Raw genomic sequence first — 26,140 nt, forward strand, 5'->3', positions numbered from 1 at the left:
GGGACGGAGCTGCACACAACTTATCAGGGGGAGGGATCAGAGGAAACAGACGGGAACATTTTTTATAATATTAAATTGTTTATGTCTAGTTAACACAATGTGGTGGATTCAGTAAGGCTTTAAGCTAGTGACAGATCCACCTTAATCTGCAGACAATATAGGAACCAGAAGAACAAGAAACTGGATATAAGTATCCATTACCTCATTGTCTTGAAGGTTCAAAGTCTGTAAGAATTCCAATTCCTCCAGCCCTTCAAGACTGGAGATCTGGTTGAAGGAGAGGTCCAGTGTGTGTAATGTTTTCAGCTTGTCCAAGCCAGCAATGTTCCTAATTTGATTGGAGGCCTAAATACGTAAGTACATAAATACGGAGCGGTAGTGAAAAGCAGCTTGTATTCAAGGGGGCTGGGGGTATGTATATATAAATAACATCGACAAGCTTCCTACTATTGTATTTGTGATTATTTGACCATCACTGAAGAGTTAATGATGTGTTTAATCAATAATGCAATATTTATTTTATAAGAATATGAAGCATTCTGGAAAATGGATAAAAGAAAACATAACTATGTATTTTTACACTGGAATTATATTATTTTCAAAAGACATGTCTATAACTGCCTAGAAAACACATGCACCTCAATCCTTCTAGTCAAACTCACTTCATCTTTATCTCCACCTATTGTGAGCTAAATCAGATTTACGGGTCTACTCATCAAGACCCTGCGATATTGAAGATTTTCTATCTCCGAGTATTGCAGCAATAGAAAATCTTCTATTATCCAACTTAGCAGTACTGCCAGGGACAGCTCCCTGACAATACTGGCTGGCAGCAGTGAGAGGAGACTTACCGCTCACAAGGCCAGTTCAGGCATAGGCAAACCCAGGGGGATTTCCTAGTGCCTGGAAACCCCCCTCACAGCCTGAGGCACTGCATGCCTGAGGTGGCTGGACCCTGCCCCTGGGAGAAGCCACTTTGCAGCTTGTATACAGTGGTTGGAATATTCACAGCCATCTCTCCCCTGCTGTGTGTCCATGCCCCTTTCTCTCCCACTGCCTGCATGTCTCATGTGTACAGCAAGAGGACACAAGACACAGCACTAGATGGAGAGGGTAAGTGTGTGTGAGGGGGGGGGGGCTCTCCTGAGCTTCTCATGTAAGTGGGGAGATTTAATGCATGAGTACAATAGTTAATCTGTAAATATAGGCTTGGAGGGGCTTTTAATATAAGTGTGGGGGGAGGGAGGAAAACGGATTTTAATGTAAGTTTAGTTGAGGTATTTTATGTGATTTGAATGAGGTGTGAAATATTAACTTCATAGTAGGTTGAGAGTGGGAACTTTTAAATAATTGGTGGGGTGAAGGTTGGGGATATTTAATTTAATAGTGGGGTTATGGCAGACCTATTAAGGATGGGATGATGGGACTATTCATTTAATGCTGGGATGGTTTGGGTGCTATTAATTCAATGTGTCGACTTTGGGGAGAAGGAGAGATATTTCTTAAAAGTTATTATATTAATTATTTAATGTTTGGGAGGAAATAGTATTTACATTTAATAAATAAACCTATTAATTTAATGTTGGGGTTATTTGGTGGAAATGGATCTTTTTATTAAAGGAGAATGACATTAATTTACTGTGGTTGGTTGCTGGGAGGCCTAATTATCAAACATGGGTGCTTTTGATTTAATATCAGGCTGCTTTGGCGGTTGGAGTCCTACTTTGTTCACTCATTGATGGGATTTTTATATAATGTACCTGTCCTTTCTCCAAACAAGGACCCATTCCGGGATCCAGACAAGCAGCAACTGAGCTTAGGACACGAGCACCAGCAACAAGTATTGAAAGCAGCAAAAACAGGTAGGAGAGAGCAGGACAGTCTGCCAAATATTCTGACACACTCAGTCAGGACTTTGTAAATAATTAACTGTCAGGACTTTGTCCTGACTGTAGGGACAGTTGGCAGATATGCCCCGCTTCACATGGCTCTGCTTGGAAAGGGAGAGCAGTGTGCACCTAACAGTAGTGCATGCAGCATTGCCCATGTATATGATGGGGATAGGAACAGATGGAGAGCAACCATGCCCCAATGCATGATGGTCACGCCCACTGGCAGAGGGGGGTGAAAACCCCTCTCTACAAATCCTGCGTTTAACATCGGCAGGTTTCCTCCATCTCGAGCATGTGCACTGGAACTGGAAGCCCAGACTTTGGTTTCCAGTTCTTGATTTGAAAACTAAAATAAATAACTAAAATAAAGAATGCATTATTTTAATAATAAAACATTTTTCCTGGGTGGACGAATGACTATCAGCATACTGAAATGCTGATATCGATAGGAGAGCGGCTGTACACGTACCGCTGCAATACTTGTTAAGTAGACTCCCCCATACTTTGCGCTAGCCATCACCGACCCCTCTAAATCAGTTTAAAACTAACATTTGATGACATCGATAAACAGACCTCTTACTTTTATAGTAATTATCGACATCTTTCTCAACTAGGAATCAGTCAGGAGGATCAGTGCTCACTGACACTTACAATGTCAATACTGTACCCAGCAACACAAAATACATACCAGACAGAGTGTTTTGATTGGCAGGTTACCAAGCCCACTGATGTTACAGATTTTATTATGAGCCAAGTTCAGGTGTGTCAGACTGCTACACTTTTCCAAACCAGTTATTTCATGTATGTCGTTATCTGTAAAAAAGGGACTATGTTCAAGGAAATAACAATTGAATGTATGCAAAATAAACAAGCTTTGAGCAGGATGAAGTGTCATAAGAGTGGTGGGTCCTTGAATGTTTGTAAGATACCCTCCTCACTTCTCCTGCTATGTGCACGGTTTCAAACAGGCAACAGTGTTGTCAATGGCCCTCCTTCATGTGAATGATTAGTTGACAGGATGCTGTATGTTTCATCGTCATCATCATCAACATTTATTTATATAGTGCCAGCAAATTGTGTAGCACTTTACAATTGGGGACAAACACAATAATATGCAATACTGGGTAATACAGACATGGAGGTAATAAGGTCCTGCTCGCAAACTTACAATCTATGGGACAATGGGAGTTGGATACATGAGGTTAAGTGCTACATATTGCATTTCAGTCGAGCCAGACTGCAAAGGTAAAAAGTGATTAGTATGCTATATGATCCAGTCACACAGCAATGTTGGTCAGGGGGTCAGAGGGATGTTGTCTTGTGTGAATTGAGTAAAGGGTGGTAATAGGGAAACCTAGTGAGGTGAAGAAAGTGGTCAGGGAATATTATAAGCTTGCCTGAAGAGGTGGGTTTTCAGAGAACGCTTGAAGGTCTCTAGAATAGAAGAAAGTCTTATTATGTGAGGGTGTAATGAGAGTGGATCAGAGACACAGATCTTGTGCAGAACGGAGGTGTTGAGTTGGGAGATATTTTGAGACAAGTGAAGATTTTATACTGGATTCGGTAACAAACAGGCAACCAATATAGAGACTGACGAAAAAATCAATATAGATAGATAAATTTGTGCATCATTCGTATAGAGATGATAAGGAAATCCAAAAGGACCTTATTAATTTCCAAAATACGTGGTGTAGATAGAGAATAGCAGAGGACCTAGCACTGAGCCTTGTGGTACTCCAACTAATAAAGGAAGTGGAGCAGATTTGGATCCAGAGAAATTAACACTGAAAGAGCGGTAGGATGAGAAACAGGATAGCACAGTGTCTTGAAGACCTAGGGATTGTAGGTTTATATGAGAAGAGAGTGGTCAACAGTATCAAATGCAGCAGAGAGATCCAGGAGAATTAGATGAGAATAATGCCCTTTAGTTTTAGCAGTGATCAAATCAGTGACATCCTTGGTCAACGCGGTTTATGTGGTGTGTTGAGAATGAAAGTCTGACTGAAGAGGATCCAAAAAGATGTTTGCGGAAAGGAAGCATGTGAAGAGAGTGTAGGCAAGTTTCTCTTGAAGATTGGAGTGGCATGGGAGCTGAGAGATGGAACGGTAATTTGTTTAAACTTTGTTTATTGAAAGCATATTGCTAAAGATCTAGCAATGTAACAATATAATGCATAGATTACAAGGCTTTCCATTTCCAAATATATCAAAAGCTCCTGCTAATAACAGTAGATCTGAGAACCACGCCCTGCGTGGCCAAAATGGAGCTATTAGAATAGCGGGAACTTTCTCCCTCTTCAATTTCTATAGGACCCGCGCAATCATTGGTATGGGATGAAAAAGATACACCATCCGATATGTCCATGGAACTGACATGGCATCTATTATCTCCGCCCCTGGGTCTCGAGCTCTTGCGCCGTAGCGTGGAACCTGATGGTTCAGCCTGGACGCCATCAGATCTATGTCCGGGCAGCCCCAACGGTTCACCAAAAGGGAGAAGACCTGACTGTTCAAAGCCCATTCCCCGGGATGAAGTGAGTGTCTGCTGAGGAAGTCTGCCTCCCAATTCTCCACCCCCGGAATGTGAATGGCTGAAATCTTGGGCACTTGATGCTCTGCCCAAGACAGAATGCGCCTGGTCTCTCGCATGGCAGCCGCGCTGCGAGTGCCCCCCTGGTGGTTTATGTATGCCACCGTGGTGGCGTTGTCGGACTGAATCTGTAGCGGTTTTCCTCTTAGAAATCTCTGGGCTCCTATCAGAGTATTTTACACTGCTCTGAGCTCTAGGATGTTTATTGGGAGAAGTGATTCTTGAGGGGACCAGAGACCCTGAAGCCTCAGGGTTCCTGTTACACCTCCCCATCCCAACAGACTTGCATCTGTTGTGACTAGAATCCAAGACCAGGTCTGTAAGGATTGGCCCTTTTCCAGATTGGTTTGGGACATCCACCAGACAAGAGACAGCCTTGTGGGTCTGGAAAGACGAATAATCTGTTTGTCCAAATTCTTCTGAGACCCTGACCACTTAAGTAAGATCTCTGCCTGAAGTGGACGGGAATGAAACTGCGCAAAAGGGACTGCTTCGAAAACCGAGACCATTGTCCCCAAGAGTTTCATACAACTGAGGACCGAGACTCTCTTTTTCGCTAGAATGACTCTGGTCCTTTTCCACAGGGCTAAGATTTTTTCCCTTGGAAGGAAAACTCTCAGAGACTGAGTATCGAAGAGTAGGCCCAGGAAACGCATTTGTTGGGCTGGAACAAGAGATGACTTGGGTACATTCAACACCCAGCCGTGACTCTGAAGAATCTGAATGACTGTCTGCACATGGTGGGACAGAAGAACTGCCAATGGTGCCTTCAATAGCAGGTCGTCTAGATAAGGTATAATTGTTATACCCCTCTGGCGCAACAGACTGACCATGATGGCCATAATCTTGGTAAAGACTCTGGGGGTGGTAGCCAGTCCGAAAGGGAGAGCCCTGAACTGGAACTGTGCGTCTCCTACTGCAAACCGAAGGAGACTCTGATGTCCTTCCCATATCGGTACATGCAAGTAGGCATCCTTGACGTCTATGGACGCCAAGAACTCCCCTTTTTCTATCCCTGCTATTACCGAGCGAAGGGATTCCATTCGGAATTTCTGAATAGTCAGATGTTTGTTTAAAGACCGAAGATTCAGAATGGGCCGGAAGGACCCATCTGGCTTTGGTACCAGAAACAGGTTCGAGTAAAAACCTAGAACTCTTTCTAGAGGAGGCACATGCATAACAACCTGCGCTGCTAGAAGTCTTTGAATAGCCTCCTGAAGCGCCACCCATCTGAGGGGACAAGAGGGGAGAGGGGTGATGAAGAATCTGTGACGGGGGGAGTGGGCGAGGTCTATCACATAGCCCCTGGATACAATCCCTCGCATCCAGAGATCTGCCGTGGATTTCCACCACTGACCCCTGAACTGAAGGAGACGTGCTCCTACTTGATGCTCCCCCTGAACAGCCCCGTCACGCTGAGGTCTTATCTGCTGGGCGAGTAGAACCTCTTCTTGCCGCACCTCTACCTCCTCTGCCTCTAATAGCAGGTGCCCTAGGTGCTGAGTACTGTCCTCTATTAACGGTACCTCCCCCTCGGGAGAAACTCCGAAAAGGAACGGAACCTTCCTTGACGGGACCTGTTGGGGACAGTAGGGAGAGCAGTGCTCTTTCCCCCTGTGGTCTCCTGGATGACCCTCTCAAGCTCCGCCCCGAATAGGGTTAGGCCGTCAAAAGGCAAATTCTCTAAAGCCCTTTTAGAGTCTGCATCCACCGACCATGTCCGTAACCATAGGTTACGCCGAGCTGCTACAATAAGAGCGGAGGCCTTAGCATTCACTGACACCGCATCCATAGCTGCGTTTGCCACATACTCTGAGGTCTCCAGTACATGCTCTGCAAGATCTAGGAGTACTGTACGCGGAGTATTATCTCTAAGCCCTTTAATCAAAGCTTCCATCCATAACTGCACGGCCTTGTTGGCCCAGGCCACAGCCATATTGGGTCTAAACATACTTCCCATAGCAGTGTATGCTGAGCGAAGAGCAGAATCACACTTTTTATCTGTGTAATCCTTGAGGGCTATCCGTTCTTGGACAAGAATAACAGATGAAGAAGCTAAACGGGCCACCGGGGTATCCACCTTAGGAGATGATTCCCACTTTACCGTGTCCTCAGCTGGCAGAGGATAAAGGGATTTGAATTTTCCTGGCTTCATAAATTGCTTACTTGGTCGCTGCCAAGCCTCAGAAATAATCTCCAACATCTCTGGAGAATGGGGGAATGTAGCCAACTGCGCTTTAGCTCGTTTAAATAGAGAGACACCAATGGGCGCTGAGGGCTCTGGATCAGCATACCCTAACGTATGCCTGATTCCTAAAATTAAACTATCCACACTATTGGAAAGTGAGTCAGAGTCATAATGGCCTTCCCCTCACGGGCTCAAATCTACCTCACCTTCCTCTGCCGAGGAGAGATCAGAATCCTGTTCTAGGTCTAGACCTGTGTCAATGACAGCTCTCTTACTCCTCTGGGAAACGGATAATAACCTTTCTTCCCTCTGGGATGACCCCGCCTGTGACGTGGAAGCATTTTCTTCAGACTGACTGCCTACAAGTGTAAGTGGCATAGTGTTCTCACGTAACTCTGTTACACGCAGCATAACTGACGTCAGTCTTTCCACAGCTGAAGAGAAGGATTGCAGCCAAGGCGGTTCCACCATTGTAGGAGATGCCCCCTGGACTGGGCTGTCATGCACCTGAGCCTCCGCAGTACATGCTGCGCAAAGGGCGTTCCGGTCTATCTGCCCAACAGAAAGCTTTATGTTACATTTTGAACAGGTAAAATACATTGCAGAAGGTGCAGAGCGACCCTTGCTTTTAGCTGTCCCCTTCTCAGTCATTGTCTTATTTCTAAAAAATAATTATAAAAAGAAATGTAGACAAAAAAAAAAAAAAAAAAAAGAGACTATATAAGAGAAAGTCTCCTGTGCTAGGAAGTCTCTTTAAACTAAGAGCACCACTCCAAATAGCAAAAAGACTGTACAGTACTGTCTGTAAAAAAATTCCTATTAATAACTCGCATGACAAATGTATATATATATATATATATATATATATATATATATATGTGTAACACCTCCACAAAACATCAGTCATACAAGCCTGAATAGCAGTCATGTCTGTCGGTAGAGGAGAGTCCAAGCAGAGATCTGGCCAGCGCTGACACGCTGTTTACTTCCGTGTTCCCACGAGTAGACTGGGTCCTGCGTGCGGGGAAATACAGCCTGGGAGGAGGAAGTTGTCATTACTTCTCCTCCCCTTCCTGCTGCTTCTGCCCGCCCTGCTTGCCTCCGCCTTCAGGCGCCATCCTGACCTCGCAAAAATGGCCACCATGAAGTGCTGGACTCGCGCTGTATCCACATATAATGCCCAGGAGCGCGAGTCATGAGAAACGGCCAACTCACCTCTAAATGAGTGTGAGCACCGCTTGTCCCCTCTTTTCTCAGCTGCTGGTTGCCATAGGGGCGAGCGGGGACCTGCCGGCATCTGAAGCAGCATGGGAGGAGAAGCTGACTACAAACTCACTCCCCTGTCCGCTATCCTGGAGACTGTGCTGTTCTAAGGGGAAATACCGGCAGAAGGTGAAGGTAAGTGAGCCCAGGGCTTCTCTTACCTGCGCTGGGACCCAGAGTCAGCAGAGCTGCGTCCTACTCACTCTCCTGGGTCTTAGGCTGGAGTCCCGCGCTGCACCTAAGGGAAAGAAAAAATAAAAACATGTATATCTAGAAAGACTAATAGAGTATAGGCAGGAGCCTATACTCCAGTGACCTTAGCTCCAAGTCACTTACAAAAAACTGAGGATCTCTCGGGAGAGGAGGGGTTAAGTAGAGGAGGAGTGCAAAGACTTAACAAGTTAAAGTGACAAGACTCCTGAGCCCACTACTACACCCAATGTCTCGCAGTGTCCCCCAATGGCAGGAAAGAGAAATATATATTTTACCTAGAGGTGCAATGAGTACAAGAGACAGGGATCTACCGCTCTGTGGGGGGAGAGAGAGAGGGAGAGAGAGGGAGAGTGAGAGGGGGAGGGAGAGAGATAGAGTGCGCGCGCGCGAGAGAAACCGACAGAGAGAGAGCGCGCGAAACAGACAGAGAGAGTGCGCGAGAGAGAAACAGACAGAGAGAGAGCGCGAGAGAGAAACAGACAGAGAGAGAGAGCACGAAAGCAAAACAGAGAGAGAGTGCAAGACCGAGAGACAGAGAGAGAGAGGAAAAGAAAACAACAAACAATTTTACCTAGAAGTGGAATGAGTACAAGAGACAGGGATCTACTGCTTTGTGAGGGTATAGGATCAAGATGACAAGAGGTAGAGTAGGAAGATAAAAAGAGAGTAGATATTTCACCTTCATTTGTGGGATCAAATGAAGAGAGGGTGTCAGAGGATGCTGGGAAGGAATTGAGCTGATTGCTAGTCAAGGGAGATGATACCATTTCAAGTCTGGTTTTTTTTTTTTTTTAAACATATTTTATTAAGGAGATTTTTCAATTTTCAAAACAGTGTAAAGGTTAAGTTACATTGATCAAACAACAAATACCTTGCAAATGAGAAGAACAATGTGAACTTTGTCAATCAAAGTAAAAACATAGAAAGGGAAAGAAAGGAAAAAGGGTTCAAGTCTGATTTTATCAATCTTGTCCTTGAAATAGGAAGCAAGATCCTGGGCAGTGATGGTAGTAGGAGGGTTTGGAGTGGGAGGGTTTAGAAGAGATTTAAATGTGTTAGAAAGGCATTTGGGGTTAGTAGCCTGAGCATAGATGAGAGATTGGAAGTATATTTGTTTTGCAGTGTCCAGAGCATTTCGATAGGAGTTGTAGATAGAAGTATATGTGAAGAAATCATTAGAGGTACGAGATTTACGCCAGTGACGTTCTGCTTTACGGGAATGTTTTTGAAGATTTTGTTTTACTTTAGTGTGCCACGACTGACATCAAAGTTTATGTGTAATATGAAGAGTCCTTGGAGGCAATTGCTGGAGGGCTGTTGCTAGGGTTTAGTGAAAATGAGGTACTAACATATCATGAAAGGAGAATGTATAGATTGCGGAGAGAAGGTGTTGGAGAGAGATGGAAATCTGTTGAAGATTAATAGAGTTAAAATTTCTTTGGGTATGAAGAGTTTGACAGCGGAGAGGTTAAAGTAGTGGGGGTGAGCATGTAACTGATAAGGTGATGACTCAAGAGGGTAAAAGACGTGTTAAGGAAATCATAGTCTAGAGAAAACAATATCAAGGCATTGGCCGAATGAAAAGAGGATGCAACCCACTGGGAGAGGTCGAGGGAGAAGGTTAGAGAGAGTAGTTTGGAAGCAGCATTGGTACGTTGATTATCAATGGAGATATTGAAATCACCCAGGATGATGGTGAGGATGTCGGAAGATAAGAAGTGAGGGAGCCATGCAGAGAAATCCTCAAGAAAATGTTGGTGCACTCCAGGGGGGCGACAGATCACAGCAACACGCAAAATTGATTATAAATCCGAATAGCATATACTTCAAAAGATGCGAAAGTAGGTGATGAGACATTTGAGAGAGAGAGGGCTGTTACTTGGTGGGTTTGAACAGGGGCTGGGCGTTGTGTAGTTGAGAGCCAAAGAACAAAACAGATCGGCAAAAATCAAGTTGATTTTTGCATGATATAAACACATAGGGCTAGATTTACTAAGCTGCGGGTTTGAAAAAGTGGGGCTGTCGCCTATGGCAACCAATCAGATTCTAGCTTTCATTAATTTAGAACCTTCTACAAAATGACAGCTAGAATCTGATTGGTTGCTATAGGCAACATCCCCACTTTTTCAAACCCGCAGCTTAGTAAATCTAGCCCATAGTTGTCTACTCTCCCGGCATGTCCGGGAGATTCCCAAATTTCTGGGAGTCCTCCTGGACTCCCGTGATAGCAAGTTAACCTCCTGGATCCCAGCCAGTTTGATTAGTTAAGTGAAGGGGCGGGGCTAACCGACACAATTCAGGCATCATCGCTGCCCCGCCCATGCTGTGACAGGCTAAAATGGTTCTGCCAGTTTAGTGTGGCAGGGTCAGTTTAACAGGCGGGGTCAAGTTACGTGTTCTACTTGGTCACACCCCCATAAACCGCCAGTGAGATCTCTTCTCCCGGAAGGGAGATCTCACAAGTCAGCATGTATAAACATGGGCCACTTTATTTTATATAGATAGGATGCAGTGGAGATTGAGACTATGGAGGGACTGTTTTTGCATGTTCATATTATCGTTTAACTTACTGGACTGCCCAAAACAGAGTACCCTTTAGTACATTATGTTGTAATATTACTTATAACTTCAATAATAATGTATCACTCCAACAACTGAGTTACATTTCAGATCTATAATAACATTGTAATTAAAAGTGATAAAAAATATTTATCTATTTATATTTTACAAATTCCCACAGGGGCAAATGAGATGGACAATTTAAATTAGCTAAAAAATAAATAAAATAAACCGCATTACACCAGTACTTTCATATGCAAAGGATACTACTTAACAAAAGCTTTGTCAGAGTAATGTATGTAGATAAATCCTTCATGCTGGTTATCTCATTGAAAGACAAATCCACGACCTGGAGAAAAGAATTGAGAAAAAGGAAGCATTAATGAATTAATGATCATAGTAATGTACTGTATATACACTCAGTGGCCACTTTATTAGGTACAACTGTACATTAATGCAAATATCTAATGAGCCAATGATGTGGCAGCAACTTAATGCATAAAAGCATGAAGATATGGTAAAGAGAAAGAAAGAATGGGAATTAAAGAGTTAAGTGACTTTGACGGTATATTATTGGTGGTATCTCTCAAAAACTGCTGATCTCCTGGGATTTTCATGTACAAAGTTTTCTATGGCAGCAGGGAGCAACAGGTGGCTAGCAGCCCACTGAGCCTTCACCTGCTGCCCCCCAGCCAGCTGCTCCCAATTTTATCAGAACGGGGGCATCCCGTTCATAGGAGGTCACACGTCCCGTGACCTACTATGCACTGTGTAGGGAGGTCATGTGTCATACCCAGAGGAGGAGGGAGTGCACTGTGCTCAACCATTATGAAATTATGCAAGAGGATGCAATACCTTGTTTATGTGTTAATAAGTAAATAAACATTTTATACATGTTCTTTTTCCTCAACCTCATGTAAATATCACACATGTTATAGCATAACCGCACCACTGCTTGGCATAAGGCTACCATAATGTGCTTTGCTCTGCAATGTGATGGATTCCATGATATAGCTCTTACACGTTTTTGTTACACCACTGTAAAAGGGTGTAATCAAGTTTCTTGAGGGGGAGTAATTTCTGGAATAAGTTATGTTTTACAAATAAGTGAAAACACTCTTTAAAGCTTATGGGTGAAAAGTTGAGAAGTAGTGTAAAAATGATAATATTTGCATGTGATATATAAACATGGGCCATATGTTTATCTTATATAAAGTACATAGGAGGCAGTGGAGATCGAGACTATGGAGGGCCTGCTTCCACATCTTTATTTACCATCATTATTTCTGTACTGTACTTACCATCAGATTTTTAGGTGGGACAAAATCAAAAAAAGTGCTCAGCTTGTTGTTTGAGGCATTGAGCTCAGTCAAGTATGGCATGTAACTGATGCAGGACAAATCTAGAGAGAAGTAAGGAAAATGCACAACATTTACCATTATATAAATCATACAGTACTAAGTTCAATTTCCTAACATGGTCTGTGAACACATATTTAGGAAGCAATCAAACATATAACATAGGTATTACACTTATGATATACTAGGGCTCATGCTCAGCTGGGGGGTATGCTTGTTTGTTTAGTATAAAATATACAAATTTGAATTGTGCATGTACACACAAAATAAAAAAAGTGTACTACATAGATTTGGTCGGATCCAACACTAGCACCTCCTTACACAAGGAGAGGAGGAAAGGGGTGGTCAAACACAGTCTGAGTACACTAAGGAAGCCTTCTCGTAACTGTGACTGAGGGGACTCACACAGAGACACAAATACACTTGTCAGTAGCCATATCTCTTGCGGGACCCTGAGGGTGACAGTGACTTTCAGGATGCCACCTTTCCAAAAAGTCAGTTCATCAAATTTCTGCCCCGCTAAAGCTGCCCCAGTCAACTGTAAGTGCTGCTATTATGAAGAGGAAACATCTAGGAGCAACAGAAGCTCAGCCGTGAAGCAGTAGGCCACACAGGATCACAGAATGGGACTGCCAAGTCCTGAAGCACATAAAAATCATTTTCATCTGCAATACTCTCCAAGTTCCAAACTGCCTGGATGTAACATAAACCATGAAACTCTTGACAAGCGGTTTCATGTGCTAGAGTTTCCATTGCCAAGCAGCCACACACAAGACTCAGATCATCATGTGCAATGCCATATGTTAACTGGAGTTGTCTAAAGCACACCGCTAGTAGACTCTGAATCAGTGGAAACGTGTTCTCTGGGGTGATAAATCATGCTTCACCATCTGGCAATCTGATGGATGAATCTGGGATTGCTTCCTACCAGAATGCCACCTGTAAAGTATGGTGGAGGAGGAATAATGATCTGGGGCTGTTTTTAATGGAATGGTCTGGGCCCCTTAATTGCAGTGAAGGAAATCTTAATACTTTGGGGAAGACCCTTTCCTGTTTCAGCATGACAATCCCATGCAAAAGTAAGGTCCATCAAAACATTGTTTCAGGAGTTTGGTGTAAAAGAACTTGACTGGCCTGCAGAGAGTCATAACCTCAACCCCACAGAACATCTTTGGGATTATTATTATCATCACCATTTATTTATATAGCGCCACTGATTCCGCAACGCTGTACAGAGAACTCACTCACATCAGTCCCTGGCTCATACGGGCTTACAGTCTAAATTCACACACACAGACACACACACAGACACACAGACTAGGGTCAATTTGTTAGCAGCCAATTAACCTACCAGTATGTTTATGGAGTGTGGAAGGAAACTGGAGCACCCGGAGGAAACCCACGCAAACACGGGAAGAACATACAAACTCCTCACAGATAAGGCCATGGTTGGGAATAGAACTCATGACCCCAGTGCTGTGAGGCAGAAGTGCTAACCACTTAACTGTGAGCCACGCCTTACCGCCCAACATCGGTGCCCAGCTTCATTAATGCTCTTGTGGCTGAATGGATGCAAATCCCTGCAGCTATGTTCCAAAATCTAGTGGAAAGCCTTTCTAGAAGAGTGGAGGCTGTTAGAGCAGTAAAGGAAGGACCAACTCCATATTAAAGCCCATGGTTTTGCAATGTGATGTTCAACAAGTACATATGGATGTGATGTTCAGGTGTCCACATACTTTTAGTGGACCTGTTGTGTTATATAGGGTTTAATTTAAATCAAACCTAATAGTGCAAAATAGTTTTTCGTTATCCATACAAAACTTTTCTTGTGCTTATGACCTGGCTGGGTGTAAGTGCATCTGATGTATGCTTGACATAAACTTGGCGCACATGCCGTTAGCGCAAAGGTGGACACGTCTTGAGATGCTTCTGACTCAGCATATTCCAACTCAGAATCAGTGTCACTGTGTGTAGAGAAGGTTCTAGGCAGTAGTAAGATTCTGTGATTTGTATGGGAGTTACAAGGAGTGTAGAAGGAGTGATGGTGAGATAATGTGAGCAGTCATTATAATATGTAGATGATTGATGATAAAGAATATTTCCCATCACCAGGGGGTGGCTGGGATGGGGGCAGGGAGACATCTGTCCCTGGGCCAGTCTCATAGGGGGCTACCTTTGGCTAGATCACTAGGCCACCTGCATTTTCTTTCCTTTAAATAGTCCTTAATAGGCTGTTGAGTCGAGTCTTGCCCCATGGGCTAAAATTTACCCTCCCTCCCCTGCCCATCAATACTTAATAATAAAAGATCAGGACAGAACATGCCATATGTCACTTTTGTTTACAAAAAAAACGTGATTGCGTTTTGAAAATTGGGACAGTTTGGAGGGGTTTGATGGGTGCAAGGGTAAAATATGAAGCAAGCATGGAATAAAATGGCAGGATTTGTGTGGTAATTGGATTCCACTGTAAAAATGTAGATCTTAATCAACAATTGATGATGAGAACCTCATCACAGATCATACCTACCAGTGATTTCATTACGGGAGACATCCAACTTCTGTAGATGAACATAACTACAGAGAATCTGAATATCATTTATTTTATGATCCTGCAAGGATAAAAAAAAAATAATGTTAAAAACAGTAATTTATTAGCAAGAAACTAGTACATAAAAATGTATCTCCATCACATCAATAATGTAATAACTATATTGTATGATAGTGGGAATCTACTCCCATTGAGATGATGAGTTGACTTTACGAATTGAGTTAAGATTTTCAAATTACAAAAAAAAAATGTGCAAAAATTTGTAAATGTCCAAGGTCTGATTACCCAGTGATTTCATATTAAAGATAAGGTTATGTGGTAAGTGTGACGACTGTATAAATATTTTGTCTAGAATTCCTTTCCAATAGGAAAAGCAGCCCAGGCAAAAAACAGAATACCTTCTATGCATTTAACCACACACCAGTTTTAAGGTGCCTGATGAAGAGAATGGACATACATATTGATAAAGAAAGTTATTCAAGGCTAAGTCAAGATATTTAAACAACTGCACAGCTGCCTCAATTCACTGGGGTCATGAGTTTCCGATCAGGGCCCTATTTGTGTAAAGTTTGAATGTTCTCTCCGTGTTTGCACAGGTTTAATGCCACAGTCCAGAAACATACTGGTACGCTAGTGTGTGTGTGTGCTTGGGACGGACATTGGGCCTGATTCATTAAGGAAAGCTAAGCAAAAGTAAGCAAGTAACACAAAATCATGTTACATTGGAGGGGGAGGTAAATTCAAAATGTGAAAGCAGATTATAGTTGGGGTTGGGCACGTCCTAGATCAATTTTAAATTTCAGTGTACAAATAAGCTCTCAAGTATTTGTGTGCTACATTAAAAAACAGACAGTATTTTCCTTATGTGCGAAATAATAAACTAAATTGCACCCCTTGCATTGTAACATGGTTTTGTCCAGAAAATTTGAGTAAGAAAACGTACTCAATTTTTGCTTAACTTTCCTTAATGAATCAGACCCAGTGCTTCGTAATATGATCAGCAATATAAAAACAACAAATATGCCTGAAAATATAAATAAACCCTGTTTTGTACAGGCAACATAGTTTTATGGAACAATAGTTCTGCTTACATCCATAATCATTTTGTTGATAGATATCCTCAAACCACACATATCTACTTATTTGTCAAATGGGAATGAACAGGCTGTATTTGTAAGAATCTAAGCTAATGTTTTTTACAGTATGGAGCATTTTTGTAAGGCATAAGAATTCTTCACTAGTCCTATAGGACTGAGAACATCCCCTTGTGGAGGCATCTAAGGTCTTGGAAACACATTTAGGATAAAGGATTCTTCTCTCATTCCAGAATAACAATCACAGCCGGAGCGTGTTATTAAGTCCCATGATCCCTTATGTATTTTTCTACTGAACACAGATTATGTCACCAGAGAACACAGCCTTGGAACATACTACAAATATAGGACAATTGTGGCACAATATTGTGGTCGTACTATTCTTTATAAACACATTTAACCTCAGGCCAACAGCTACTTTTCTGATTTTTCAGTGCACTTTGATGTGCTGTTTATACTAAAAGCATCAGACATAAACACATGTGTACTTTTCATGTGACTTTCGTGTTCAATACAGGATTTCTTTCATTGAAATAAATGGGAGCCCTGCTCAAGCAATGAGAGATGTGCACCTCTGTGAATTCATGGTTTAAAAGTTGGAACACATTAGCTTTAGTGCTTTATATAAATAAATGTGCTGGAAGAAATTACAATGAATATCTGATTTGTTGTTATGTCTGTTGTTAGTATAGGAGGAACTATGTGTTCTCTGAAAATGTCCAAATTTCTATTTTAAAAAAATAAGGCAGTTACTGATCAAACATAACACATATACACTTGTGATACTTACTGAGAGGTTTAAGTTCAGATACACCTGTTCAGTTCCAAGAGCTGAACGACCCAACATAGATAGTCCATCAGAAACCATTTCCTCTTGCAGCACTCCATCAAACTTTTCCTTTATAGAATAGGAGAGAATAGAATTTTAGTAGTATTATGTTTAACATGTTTCTATAGGTATTTTCATCATCATCATCATCATCATCTATTTATATAGTACCACTAATTCCTCAGCGCTGTACAGAGAACTCACATCGGTCCATGTCCCATTGGAGCTTACAGTCCATATTCAATAACATACGCACACACAGACAGACAGAGAGAGACTAGGGTCAATTTGGTAGCTGCCAATTAACCTACTAGTATGTTTTTGGAGTGTGGGCGGAAACTGGAGCACCGGTGTGCTGTGAAGCAGAAGTGCTAACCACTGAATGAATGAATAACCAATGAATGAATAGCAGCTTACCACGGATTGTGGAACAGGTAACAATAGGGGTTCTCTTCCCAGTGGAGTATCATATAATTTTGTGGTTACCTCCGGGACTTAGCATCAGTTGAATGCTTACCACAATGCTGCCCATAACTACCCGACCTCGGGTACAGGTGGATCCTTACCGCAACAAGATGGAAAAGTACAAGAATTCCCAATCACATACATTTAATTTTAAAATAAGAAGTGCACAGTGATGCGAAGGACATATACATTTTATATATCACTAACTGTGGATGTGGTCAGGGGTTTAGCCTTCTGGATGCCCCTTCTCATTTAAACTATGTTTAATATTATTTGGATTGTAGTGTATTAACCATGTATGTATGTATTTTATGCCTATTGTAGATTCTTAAATGTTGCCAGGTGGGGTTGCCCACACTGCCACCATTGTGTAAACATGCTTTTTGCTTGTGTACTTCTGTAATACACCTCATGGCTGCACATCTATACATAGGCAGCAGGCGACCCATTGCTTAGCAGACATACTAGAGCCACAAGACGCAGGGTGTCTGCAAGTCAGCGGATGAGTAGGGTAAATCCACGGGCTACCCTTGATAAGTGAGAAAGGGAGAAGGGTTTAAAACGACATAATCATAGGGTAGGACAGTGCTGACTACTCCTGTCAGACTGGTCCAGGATCATGTCTGAGTGGACATAGAAGCCTCTGCAGACTGCACTTTCGTTGTGGACCTGTCAAAAGCAAGAGGATAAGGAGCTCAGTCCCTAATGTGTGGGTAGAAGAGTGAAGAGTGTGGCTCAGCAGCTGGGATTACACATCAAAGTGACTGAGACAAAGACCATGGTAAGGAATAGAAGTATGTAGTTTGCAGTGTGGTGAACCTTCTGGTATTTTTGCATATTTTCCATTATGTTGTGAAATATGTGTTTACTATATAATAAAAGGGTGCATCTTTCACACATTATTTGCCTACATGATTTATTTAATCCATGTTGAGGTACTGGGAAGGCCAGTGGCGATGCATAAGACTGACTTACAGCACACCAGTTAGCTGGCAGGACGAACAGAGCTAAATATTACTTTCATATAAACACAAAAAATAGATAGAAGACGGCGCTATACGGTATGTTCTAGAAATTCAAATGAAAGAAAATCTTTTTAAGTTCAGTCTCACTGTTAAGTAGTCAATGATCCTCCACATAAATTTTCATTGAAGATGTGAGTGCTTCATTTGGTGATTCAGTGAATAATGCAGTATCTTCCAACCGATCACTTATGGATATTTAAATCCTCCTTGTATACATCAGCATATCATGTGAAAAAAGAATAAAACAAATCATGGTGCAGTATTCCTCAGTGATATATTATTTCCAATGTGTAATTGACAAGGAAATTACCATAGTACTATGGAGTTATTCTTCACCAAAAAACGGAAGAGAAATCCAAGGATATATAAAATCAACATGTAGCTTTATTATCAGTGCTGTTACTGGATATCAAATAAAAACATATGATCTTTAAAAACCCGACCTCGGGTACAGGTGGATCCTTACCGCAACAAGATGGAAAAACAGCATATGAAGAAACACTCTGATCCCGCTGGATGACAGCTGCAGGATGCCGGCTTCTGTGTTCCTGTGTCTGTGTGTGGTAAGTAAATGCAACTCCCGAAGTCTGCTCTCCACCACCAACGCATTTCAATTAAGAAATCTTTATCAAGGTGTGGAGACAAGTTCTCAAATTCGAGTATTTAAATTCTTCTCAGCTAATCCCGCATATCACTCAGCAGAGATCAGTGCGAAGGGTTATATCAGAATCACTTGCAAAATATAGAAAACACTCTGGACAACTATTATTATATACATCTCAGTGTAGTATAAACAACTCCTACCTAAAGAAACTAAAGAAACACAGAACTATCAGCGTGTACATCATGATGTGAATACACAGCGGTCTCCATGGATGGATAATACAAACTCGTAGCAGTACTAAACAGGAAATGTACAATTCCTCTATGGGATATGTGGGATATGACAAGGTAACTAAAAATATATACAAATATTTACAAATAGACATCATATATACGGCATAACAATGTAAGATATATGAACCTTGCACACAATGGGAAAAAAATGTATGTCATGACTCTCGGGAAATCCATAATCAATTTTCTATAGATAATAATCAAGAAAAACATGTATTGCAAAAACCATTTGATTTCAAAATCATTATTTAACCTCCTCGGGGACAACGTATCCATCAAAAAAATGTATTTAATTTCTGTTTGTTCTAGAGCCGTATCTATATTATTTTTTCTCCAATTACCCTTAACCTTCTTCATGCCACAGAATGATTTAGTAGAATTTAAATTACAATTTTGTGACTTTTTGCAATGTGCCAAAAGTGAATGTTGCTCATATCCTTTTTTTTATATTTCTCAGATATTCACCCCATCTTTCTTTCAGACTCCTTGATGTCTTTCCAATATATTGCTTTTTACATTCACATTCCACTATATAGACACAATTCTTTGAATTGCATGTTATAAAATCATTATTCTGAAATTAATAGCCTGTGGAGGAGGAAATAATTTCCTGTGTTTTAGATACCCCACTTTTAATATTCTTACACATAATACATGACCAACAACTGTAAAAACCTTTGGATTTGGATTTAATTTCTTTGGGCTTAGAAACGCTACTTTTTACCAGATAATTTTTTTAATTAGCTGCTCTCTTATAAATGAAATATGGAGTCTTCGGCATAATGTCCTTTAACCCTGGATCTCTCATTAATAATGCCCAGTGTCTCTTAATAACCCCTTCGATAGACTTGTAATGTGAATTATACTGTGTAATAAATGCAATTTTCATCTTATCATTGTCTTTTTTCTTTTTTTCTTTTATGGTTAATAAAGAACTTCTATCTTTATCATGAATATTCTTAATGGTTACATTTAAGTGATCTTCATTATATCCTTTCATTAAAAATTGTGTTTTCATAATTTCTGCTTGCTCCACAAACATATGTGGTTCTGTACAATTTCTCCTGATTCTTTGAAGTTGACTGGTTGGAACATTTTTCAAACATTGTAAATGGTGATTACTTTGCATGGATATACAAGAGTTGGAGTCCTTCGGTTTACAGGAATTGGAAGTAAACAATTTATCTACTTTTACGAAGATCCTCAAATCCAAAAAATGAACTTCCTTTTTACTTCTTTCAAATGATAGATTGATATTTAGACAATTGCTGTTCAGATCTTTACAGAATGCGTCCAGGGAATTTTTTTTCCCTCGCCATATAAACATCACATCGTCTATATACCTCTGCCAGGAAACCAGGTTCGCCCCTATGGTGGGGTTATTCCATATAACCATATCCTCCCACCATCCCATAAACATGTTCGCATAACTAGGGGCGAACCTGGTTCTCGTGGCCGTGCCTTGTTTTTGCACGTAGAATGCATCATCTTACCGAAAATGTTATTATTCAATATGAAAGAAAAAAATATTTAAATAATGTAAATGATGAAATTGATACACTAGAAACACTTGTTTCACCTTTTATGGAATTGGAAGGTTTTAAAGAAATGGAAAATTAAATTTCATATAAGATTAATAAACAAGAGAAAGGTATTAAGGACAAAAAAAGTAGGAAGTACATAAGAGATAAGGAGAATTTTAGAACAGCTCCAGTTTATATTCGTTCAAAGAAACAGAGAGAAATGAGAAAAGAAAAGAGCAGGGAGAGAAAACAAGAATTAAAATAAGAGATAGAGGGAGATTTAACTCGGTAGAAGAAGTGTTGTATAAATCACCAGATCAAACATTTGTAAACAAATCATATTATGGGTCACCACTCCCACAGAGACAATGATATAATAAGATGGATTAGAATAGGCAAAAAGAAAGAGAAATTAAATCTGGAAAGTGGGAGACAGTACGGCCATATAAGAACTCCAATAAGGAAATTTGGAAAAAGAGAAATGATTATAGGGACCAGGATGGACTATCTCCCTTCATTACTCAAAATAGATATAAAGTACTGGGTCAGAAAAAAGTAGGAAAATAAAAGGTAGTCATAAGAAATATAAAAGAGGGAAAAGAGCAGGGACAAATAGAAATAGAAAAATACAAGACCACACTGGGATAGAAGAAAGATCCCCTACGAATATAATGGAAAAAGGACAAGAAAATTTAATTAATGAGAAAGTTGATACTAAAATTTTTAATTTAAGCAAATATGTACTTTCAGAGGAGGAAATTTCATTATTACAAAAAGGTTTGCATTTTGCTCCATTTAGCAAACTTAAAGATTTTGATGTTTTTGTTGAATTGCAAAAATTTATTAGGAAACTAGATATGGATAAACCTAATGAGGAAGATTTGGAGGAGACACAAGGTATCTGTAAGAAAAAAATCCAAATTCTATCCAACACACTGCAAGAGACCCTTTATCGAAACTTTTGAAAAGATTTGAAAAAATATGAATTTTAGGAGTATAAAAGGCAATCTTACTAAAAAAGAGAGATCCGCTTTGAAAAAATTAAGGACCAATAGTGATCTTATTATAAAACCCGCAGATAAGGGAGGGGGGTTGTTTTACAAGATAAGGAAACATATAATTTGCAAATATTAAGACAACTAGATGATATTCAAGTATATCAGAGATTAAAAGGTGATCCTAGTAAGAACATCTCCATGAACCTTGTCAAACATTTGGAAGAATATGTCAAAAAGGGAGCAATTACAGTGAAACAAAGAGAATATATAGAAATTATTGATCCTTCAATACCGGTGTTGTATACATTACCCAAAATACATAAGAATGCTATACAACCCCCCGGAAAACCTACTGTGGCTGGCACAGAATCAATTACAGCAAATTTATCCCATTTTATTGATGTACATTTGCAACCCTTAATGGGTAAAATACGGTCACATTTAAAGGATACCACACATATTTTAAATATATTACAGGGAATTGAGTGGAATAATAATTATATTTTAGTCACAGCAGATGTGAATTCATTATACACGATCATCAAACATCAGGACGGTCTCAAAGCAGTGAAATATTTTTTTAGATCACACTAATATAGAAAAAGTTTTAAAAGATTTCATCCAAGAAGGTATTATGTTCATATTTATGTGACTGATGTGAATGAGTTCTCTGTACAGCGCTGCGGAAATAGTAGCGCTATATAAATAAATGATGATGATGATGATGATATTGAATAATAACTTTTTTTTTGTGTGATGATGCATTCTACGTGCAAAAACAAGGCACGGCCATGGAAACCAGGTTCGCCCCTAATTATGCAAACATGTTTAGGGGATGGTGGGAGATGAAAGTTTAATTTACTACACAGTATAATTCACATTACAAGTCCATTGAAGGGGTTATTAAGCGACATTGGGCATTATTAATGAGAGATCCAGGGTTAAAGGACATTATGCTGAAGAGTCCATATTTCATCTATAAGAGAGCAGCTAATTTCAAAAATTATCTGGTAAAAAGTAGCATTTCTAAGCCCAAAGAAATTAAATCCAAATCCAAAGGTTTTTACAGTTGTTGGTCATGTATTATGTGTAAGAATATTAAAAGTGGGGTATCTAAAATACAGGAAATTATTTCCTCCTCCACAGGCTATTAATTTCAGATTAATGATTTTATAACATGCAATTCAAAGAATTGTGTCTATATAGTGGAATGTGAATGTAAAAAGCAATATATTGGAAAGACATCAAGGAGTCTGAAAGAAGGATGGGGTGAACATCTGAGAAATATAAAAAAAAGGATATGAGCAACATTCACTTTCGGCACATTGTAAAAAGTCACACAATTGTAATTTAAATTCTATTAAATCATTCTGTGGCATGAAAAAGGTTAAGGGTAATTGGAGGAAAAATAATATAAATACGGCTCTAGAACAAACAGAAATGAAATACATTTTTTTGATGTATACGTTTTGCCCGAGGAGGTTAAATAATGATTTTGAAATGAAATGGTTTTTGTAATACATGTTTTTTCTTGATTATTATCCATATAAAATTGGCTGCTTGATTATAGATTTCCCCGACATACATTTTTCTTCCATTGTGTGCAAGGTTTATATATCTTACATTGTTATGCCATTTATATGAATTTATGATGTCTATTTGTATATATTTTTAGTTCCCTTGCCATATCCCACATATCCCATAGAAGAATTGTACCTCTCCTGTTTAGTACTGCTACGAGTTTGTATTATTCATCCATGGAGACCGCTGTGTATTCACATCATGATGTACACGCTGATAGTTCTGTGTTTCTTTAGTTTCTTTAGGTAGGAGTTGTTTATACTACACTGAGATGTATATAATAATAGTTGTCCAGAGTGTTTTTTATATTTTGCAAGTGATTCTGATATAACCCTTCGCACCTGATCTCCGCTGAGTGATATGCAGGATTGGCTGATGGGAATTTATATACTCGGATTTGAGAACTTGTCTCCGCACCTTGATAAAGATTTTTTAATTGAAACGAGTTGGTGGTGGAGAGCAGACTTCAGGACTGGCATTTACTTACCACACACAGATGCAGGAACACAGAAGCCGGCATCCTGCAGCGGTCATTCAGCAGGGATCAGAGTGTTTCTTGATATGCTGTTTTTCCATCTCGTTGCAGTAAGGATCCACTTGTACCGAGGTCAGGTTTTTGAAGATCATATGTTTTTATTTGATATCCAGTAAAAGTAATAGTAATAAAGCTACGTATTGATTTTTTATATCCTTGGTTTTCTCTTCCGTTTTTTGGTGAAGAATAACTCCACAGTACTATGGTAATTTCCTTGCCAATTACACATTGGAAATAATATATCACTGAGGAATACTGCACCATGATCTCTTTTTTCTTTTTTCACATGATATGCTGATGTACACAATGAGGATTTAAATATCCAAAAGTGATCGGTTGGAAGATACTGCATTATTCACTGAATCACCAAATGAAGCACTCACATCTTCAATAAAAATTTATGTGGAGGATCATTGACTACTTAACAGTGAGACTGAACTTAAAAAGATTTTCTTTCATTTGAATTTCTAGAACATACCGTATAGCGCCGTCTTCTATCTATTTTTGGTGTTGTTCTTTTGTGTCATGACTTTTATGGGTGAGGTCTGCTTTATAGGTGTTGCGCCTATTTATGTTTCAGTTTTTTATGTTGTAATATTACTTTGGTATCGTCACAGTGGATAAGTTATCTTTGGATAATTAAATATACAGAGCTGTGGTGTTACTGTAGTATATTTGTAGTACTATCATTCTAGTTCTTCTGGTGAACGGTATAGAGTGAGAGATTACAGATTTTAGTTAGAGGTGAAATGAGCACAGAAGACAGGGATCTACCAATTTGCGAGGGAATAGGATCAAGAGGACAGAAGGTGGAGTAGGAAGATAAGAAGAGAGTAGAAATTTCCTCTTCATTTGTGGGGTCAAATGAAGAGAAGGTGTCAGAGGGTAGTGGGAAGGAATTGAACTGATTGCTTGTTGAGGAAGAGGATACCATTTCTAGTCTGCTCTTATCAATCTTGTTCTTGAAGCAGAAAGCAAGATCCTGGGCACCGATAGTAGACGGAGGGTTCGGGGTGGGAGGATTGAGAAGAGATTTAAATGTATTGAAAAGGCGTTTGGGGTTAGAAGCCTGAGCATAGATAAGAGATTGGAAGTATGTTTGTTTTGCAGTGTGCAGAGAATTTCGATAGGAGCGGTAGACAGAAGTATATGTGAAGAAGTCATTAGAGGTGCGAGATTTACGCCAGTGATGTTCTGCTTTACGAGAAAGTTTTTAAAGGTTTTGTGTTGCTGTAGTGTGCCACGGCTGACATCGTAGTCAACGTGTAGTATATAGTGTCACTGGAGCCACTTGATCAAGGGCCGTTGCTAAGGTTTGGTGAAAATGAGGTACTGCCATCTCAGGGGTTGAGAATGTAGAGATAGGGGAGAGAAAGTGTTGGAGAGAGGTGGAAAATTGTTGAAGATTAATAGAATTAAGATTTCTGCGGGTATGAGGAGGCTTGGTAGAGTTAGTCAGTACAGAGGTTAGAGCAGTGGGGGTGATTGTGTAGCTGATAAGGTGATGATCCGAGAGGGGGAAGGGTGTGTTAAGAAAATTAGAAACTGAGCATAGTCTAGAGAAAACAAGATCAAGGCAGTGGCCATCCTGATGAGTAGATGATTCAATCCACTGGGAGAAGTCAAGTGAGGAGGTTAGAGAGAGTAGTTTGGAAGCAGCTTTGGAAGGTGGATTATCAATGTGGATGTTAAAATCACCCAGGGTGAGGGTGGGAATGTCTGAAGATAAGAAGTGAGGGAGCCATGCAGAGATATCCTCAATAAATTGTTGGTGTGCTCCAGGGGGACGATAGATAACCGCCACACGTAGAGAGAATGGATTAAAAATGCGAATAGCATGTACTTCAAAAGATGTGAACGTGAGTGATAGGACATTTGGTAGAACTGTGAACGTGCACTGTGGGGAGAGAATTAGTCCAACCCCACCTCCTTGTTTGCCTTCAGGTCTGGAGGTGTGGGTGAGATGGGGCCACCATGTGAAAGCATTTTAAAGTATATTCACAATTTAACAACATCCTGAAGCAGGAGATATCAAAGATATTTTCTTCCATTTGGCAAACTACAGCAGTCCTGCTACTACTCAATGGGGATTGTGGTGTGGGCACATTTATTTAGCTCTGAAAAGCTTAGCTTTATAGAGCTGAACCCCAATGGCTAACGGCATCTTCAGCCATCCTATCCATGGGGAGAGCATCGCAGGCCACACATGCGCAGTAAAGACTCCGGGTCAGAACCTGGAGTTTTCAACCAGAGTCATCGCCAGGACAGCTCATACTTGGCAACTCTCCCAGAATGTCTGGGAGACTCCCGGATTCCGGATGGGCCTCCCGGACACCCGGAAGAGTAGGGCAGTCTCCTGCATCTGAAGTGGGCAGGATTCGGTCCAAAATTCCACAATTCCCATTTGGCCCCACCTCCCACTGTAAAATGACGGTTTGCATCTTACATCACAGGGGGCGCATGCAAAATGACGTGATTTATAGAGCCCAGCACCCTCACACGCCCACCTCCCCCTGCAGCTCCCAGACACCAACTAAAAGAAGTTGGCACTTATGGGATAGCCTCCTATTGTATGTGCTGTC

The 26,140-nt window shown here is 40.5% G+C and overlaps 1 protein-coding gene across 2 annotated transcripts in view; it reads right to left on the minus strand.

Annotated features, from left to right (window-relative positions):
* LRGUK (leucine rich repeats and guanylate kinase domain containing) overlaps positions 1-26,140 on the minus strand; it is a 75,162-nt gene that overhangs the window by 48,512 nt on the left and 510 nt on the right. For both annotated transcript variants that reach the window (XM_075208545.1, XM_075208544.1), the window contains exons 2-7: positions 16,496-16,603; positions 14,591-14,672; positions 12,007-12,107; positions 10,973-11,054; positions 2,581-2,705; positions 202-345 (exon numbers count right to left, since the gene is read on the minus strand). In XM_075208545.1, the coding sequence (XP_075064646.1) occupies positions 202-345; positions 2,581-2,705; positions 10,973-11,054; positions 12,007-12,107; positions 14,591-14,672; positions 16,496-16,603 (642 nt within the window). The remainder of the gene's footprint in view (positions 1-201; positions 346-2,580; positions 2,706-10,972; positions 11,055-12,006; positions 12,108-14,590; positions 14,673-16,495; positions 16,604-26,140) is intronic.

This window comes from Mixophyes fleayi, chromosome 4 (genome assembly GCF_038048845.1).
Source record: "Mixophyes fleayi isolate aMixFle1 chromosome 4, aMixFle1.hap1, whole genome shotgun sequence".
Taxonomy (NCBI): Eukaryota; Metazoa; Chordata; class Amphibia; order Anura; family Limnodynastidae; genus Mixophyes; species Mixophyes fleayi.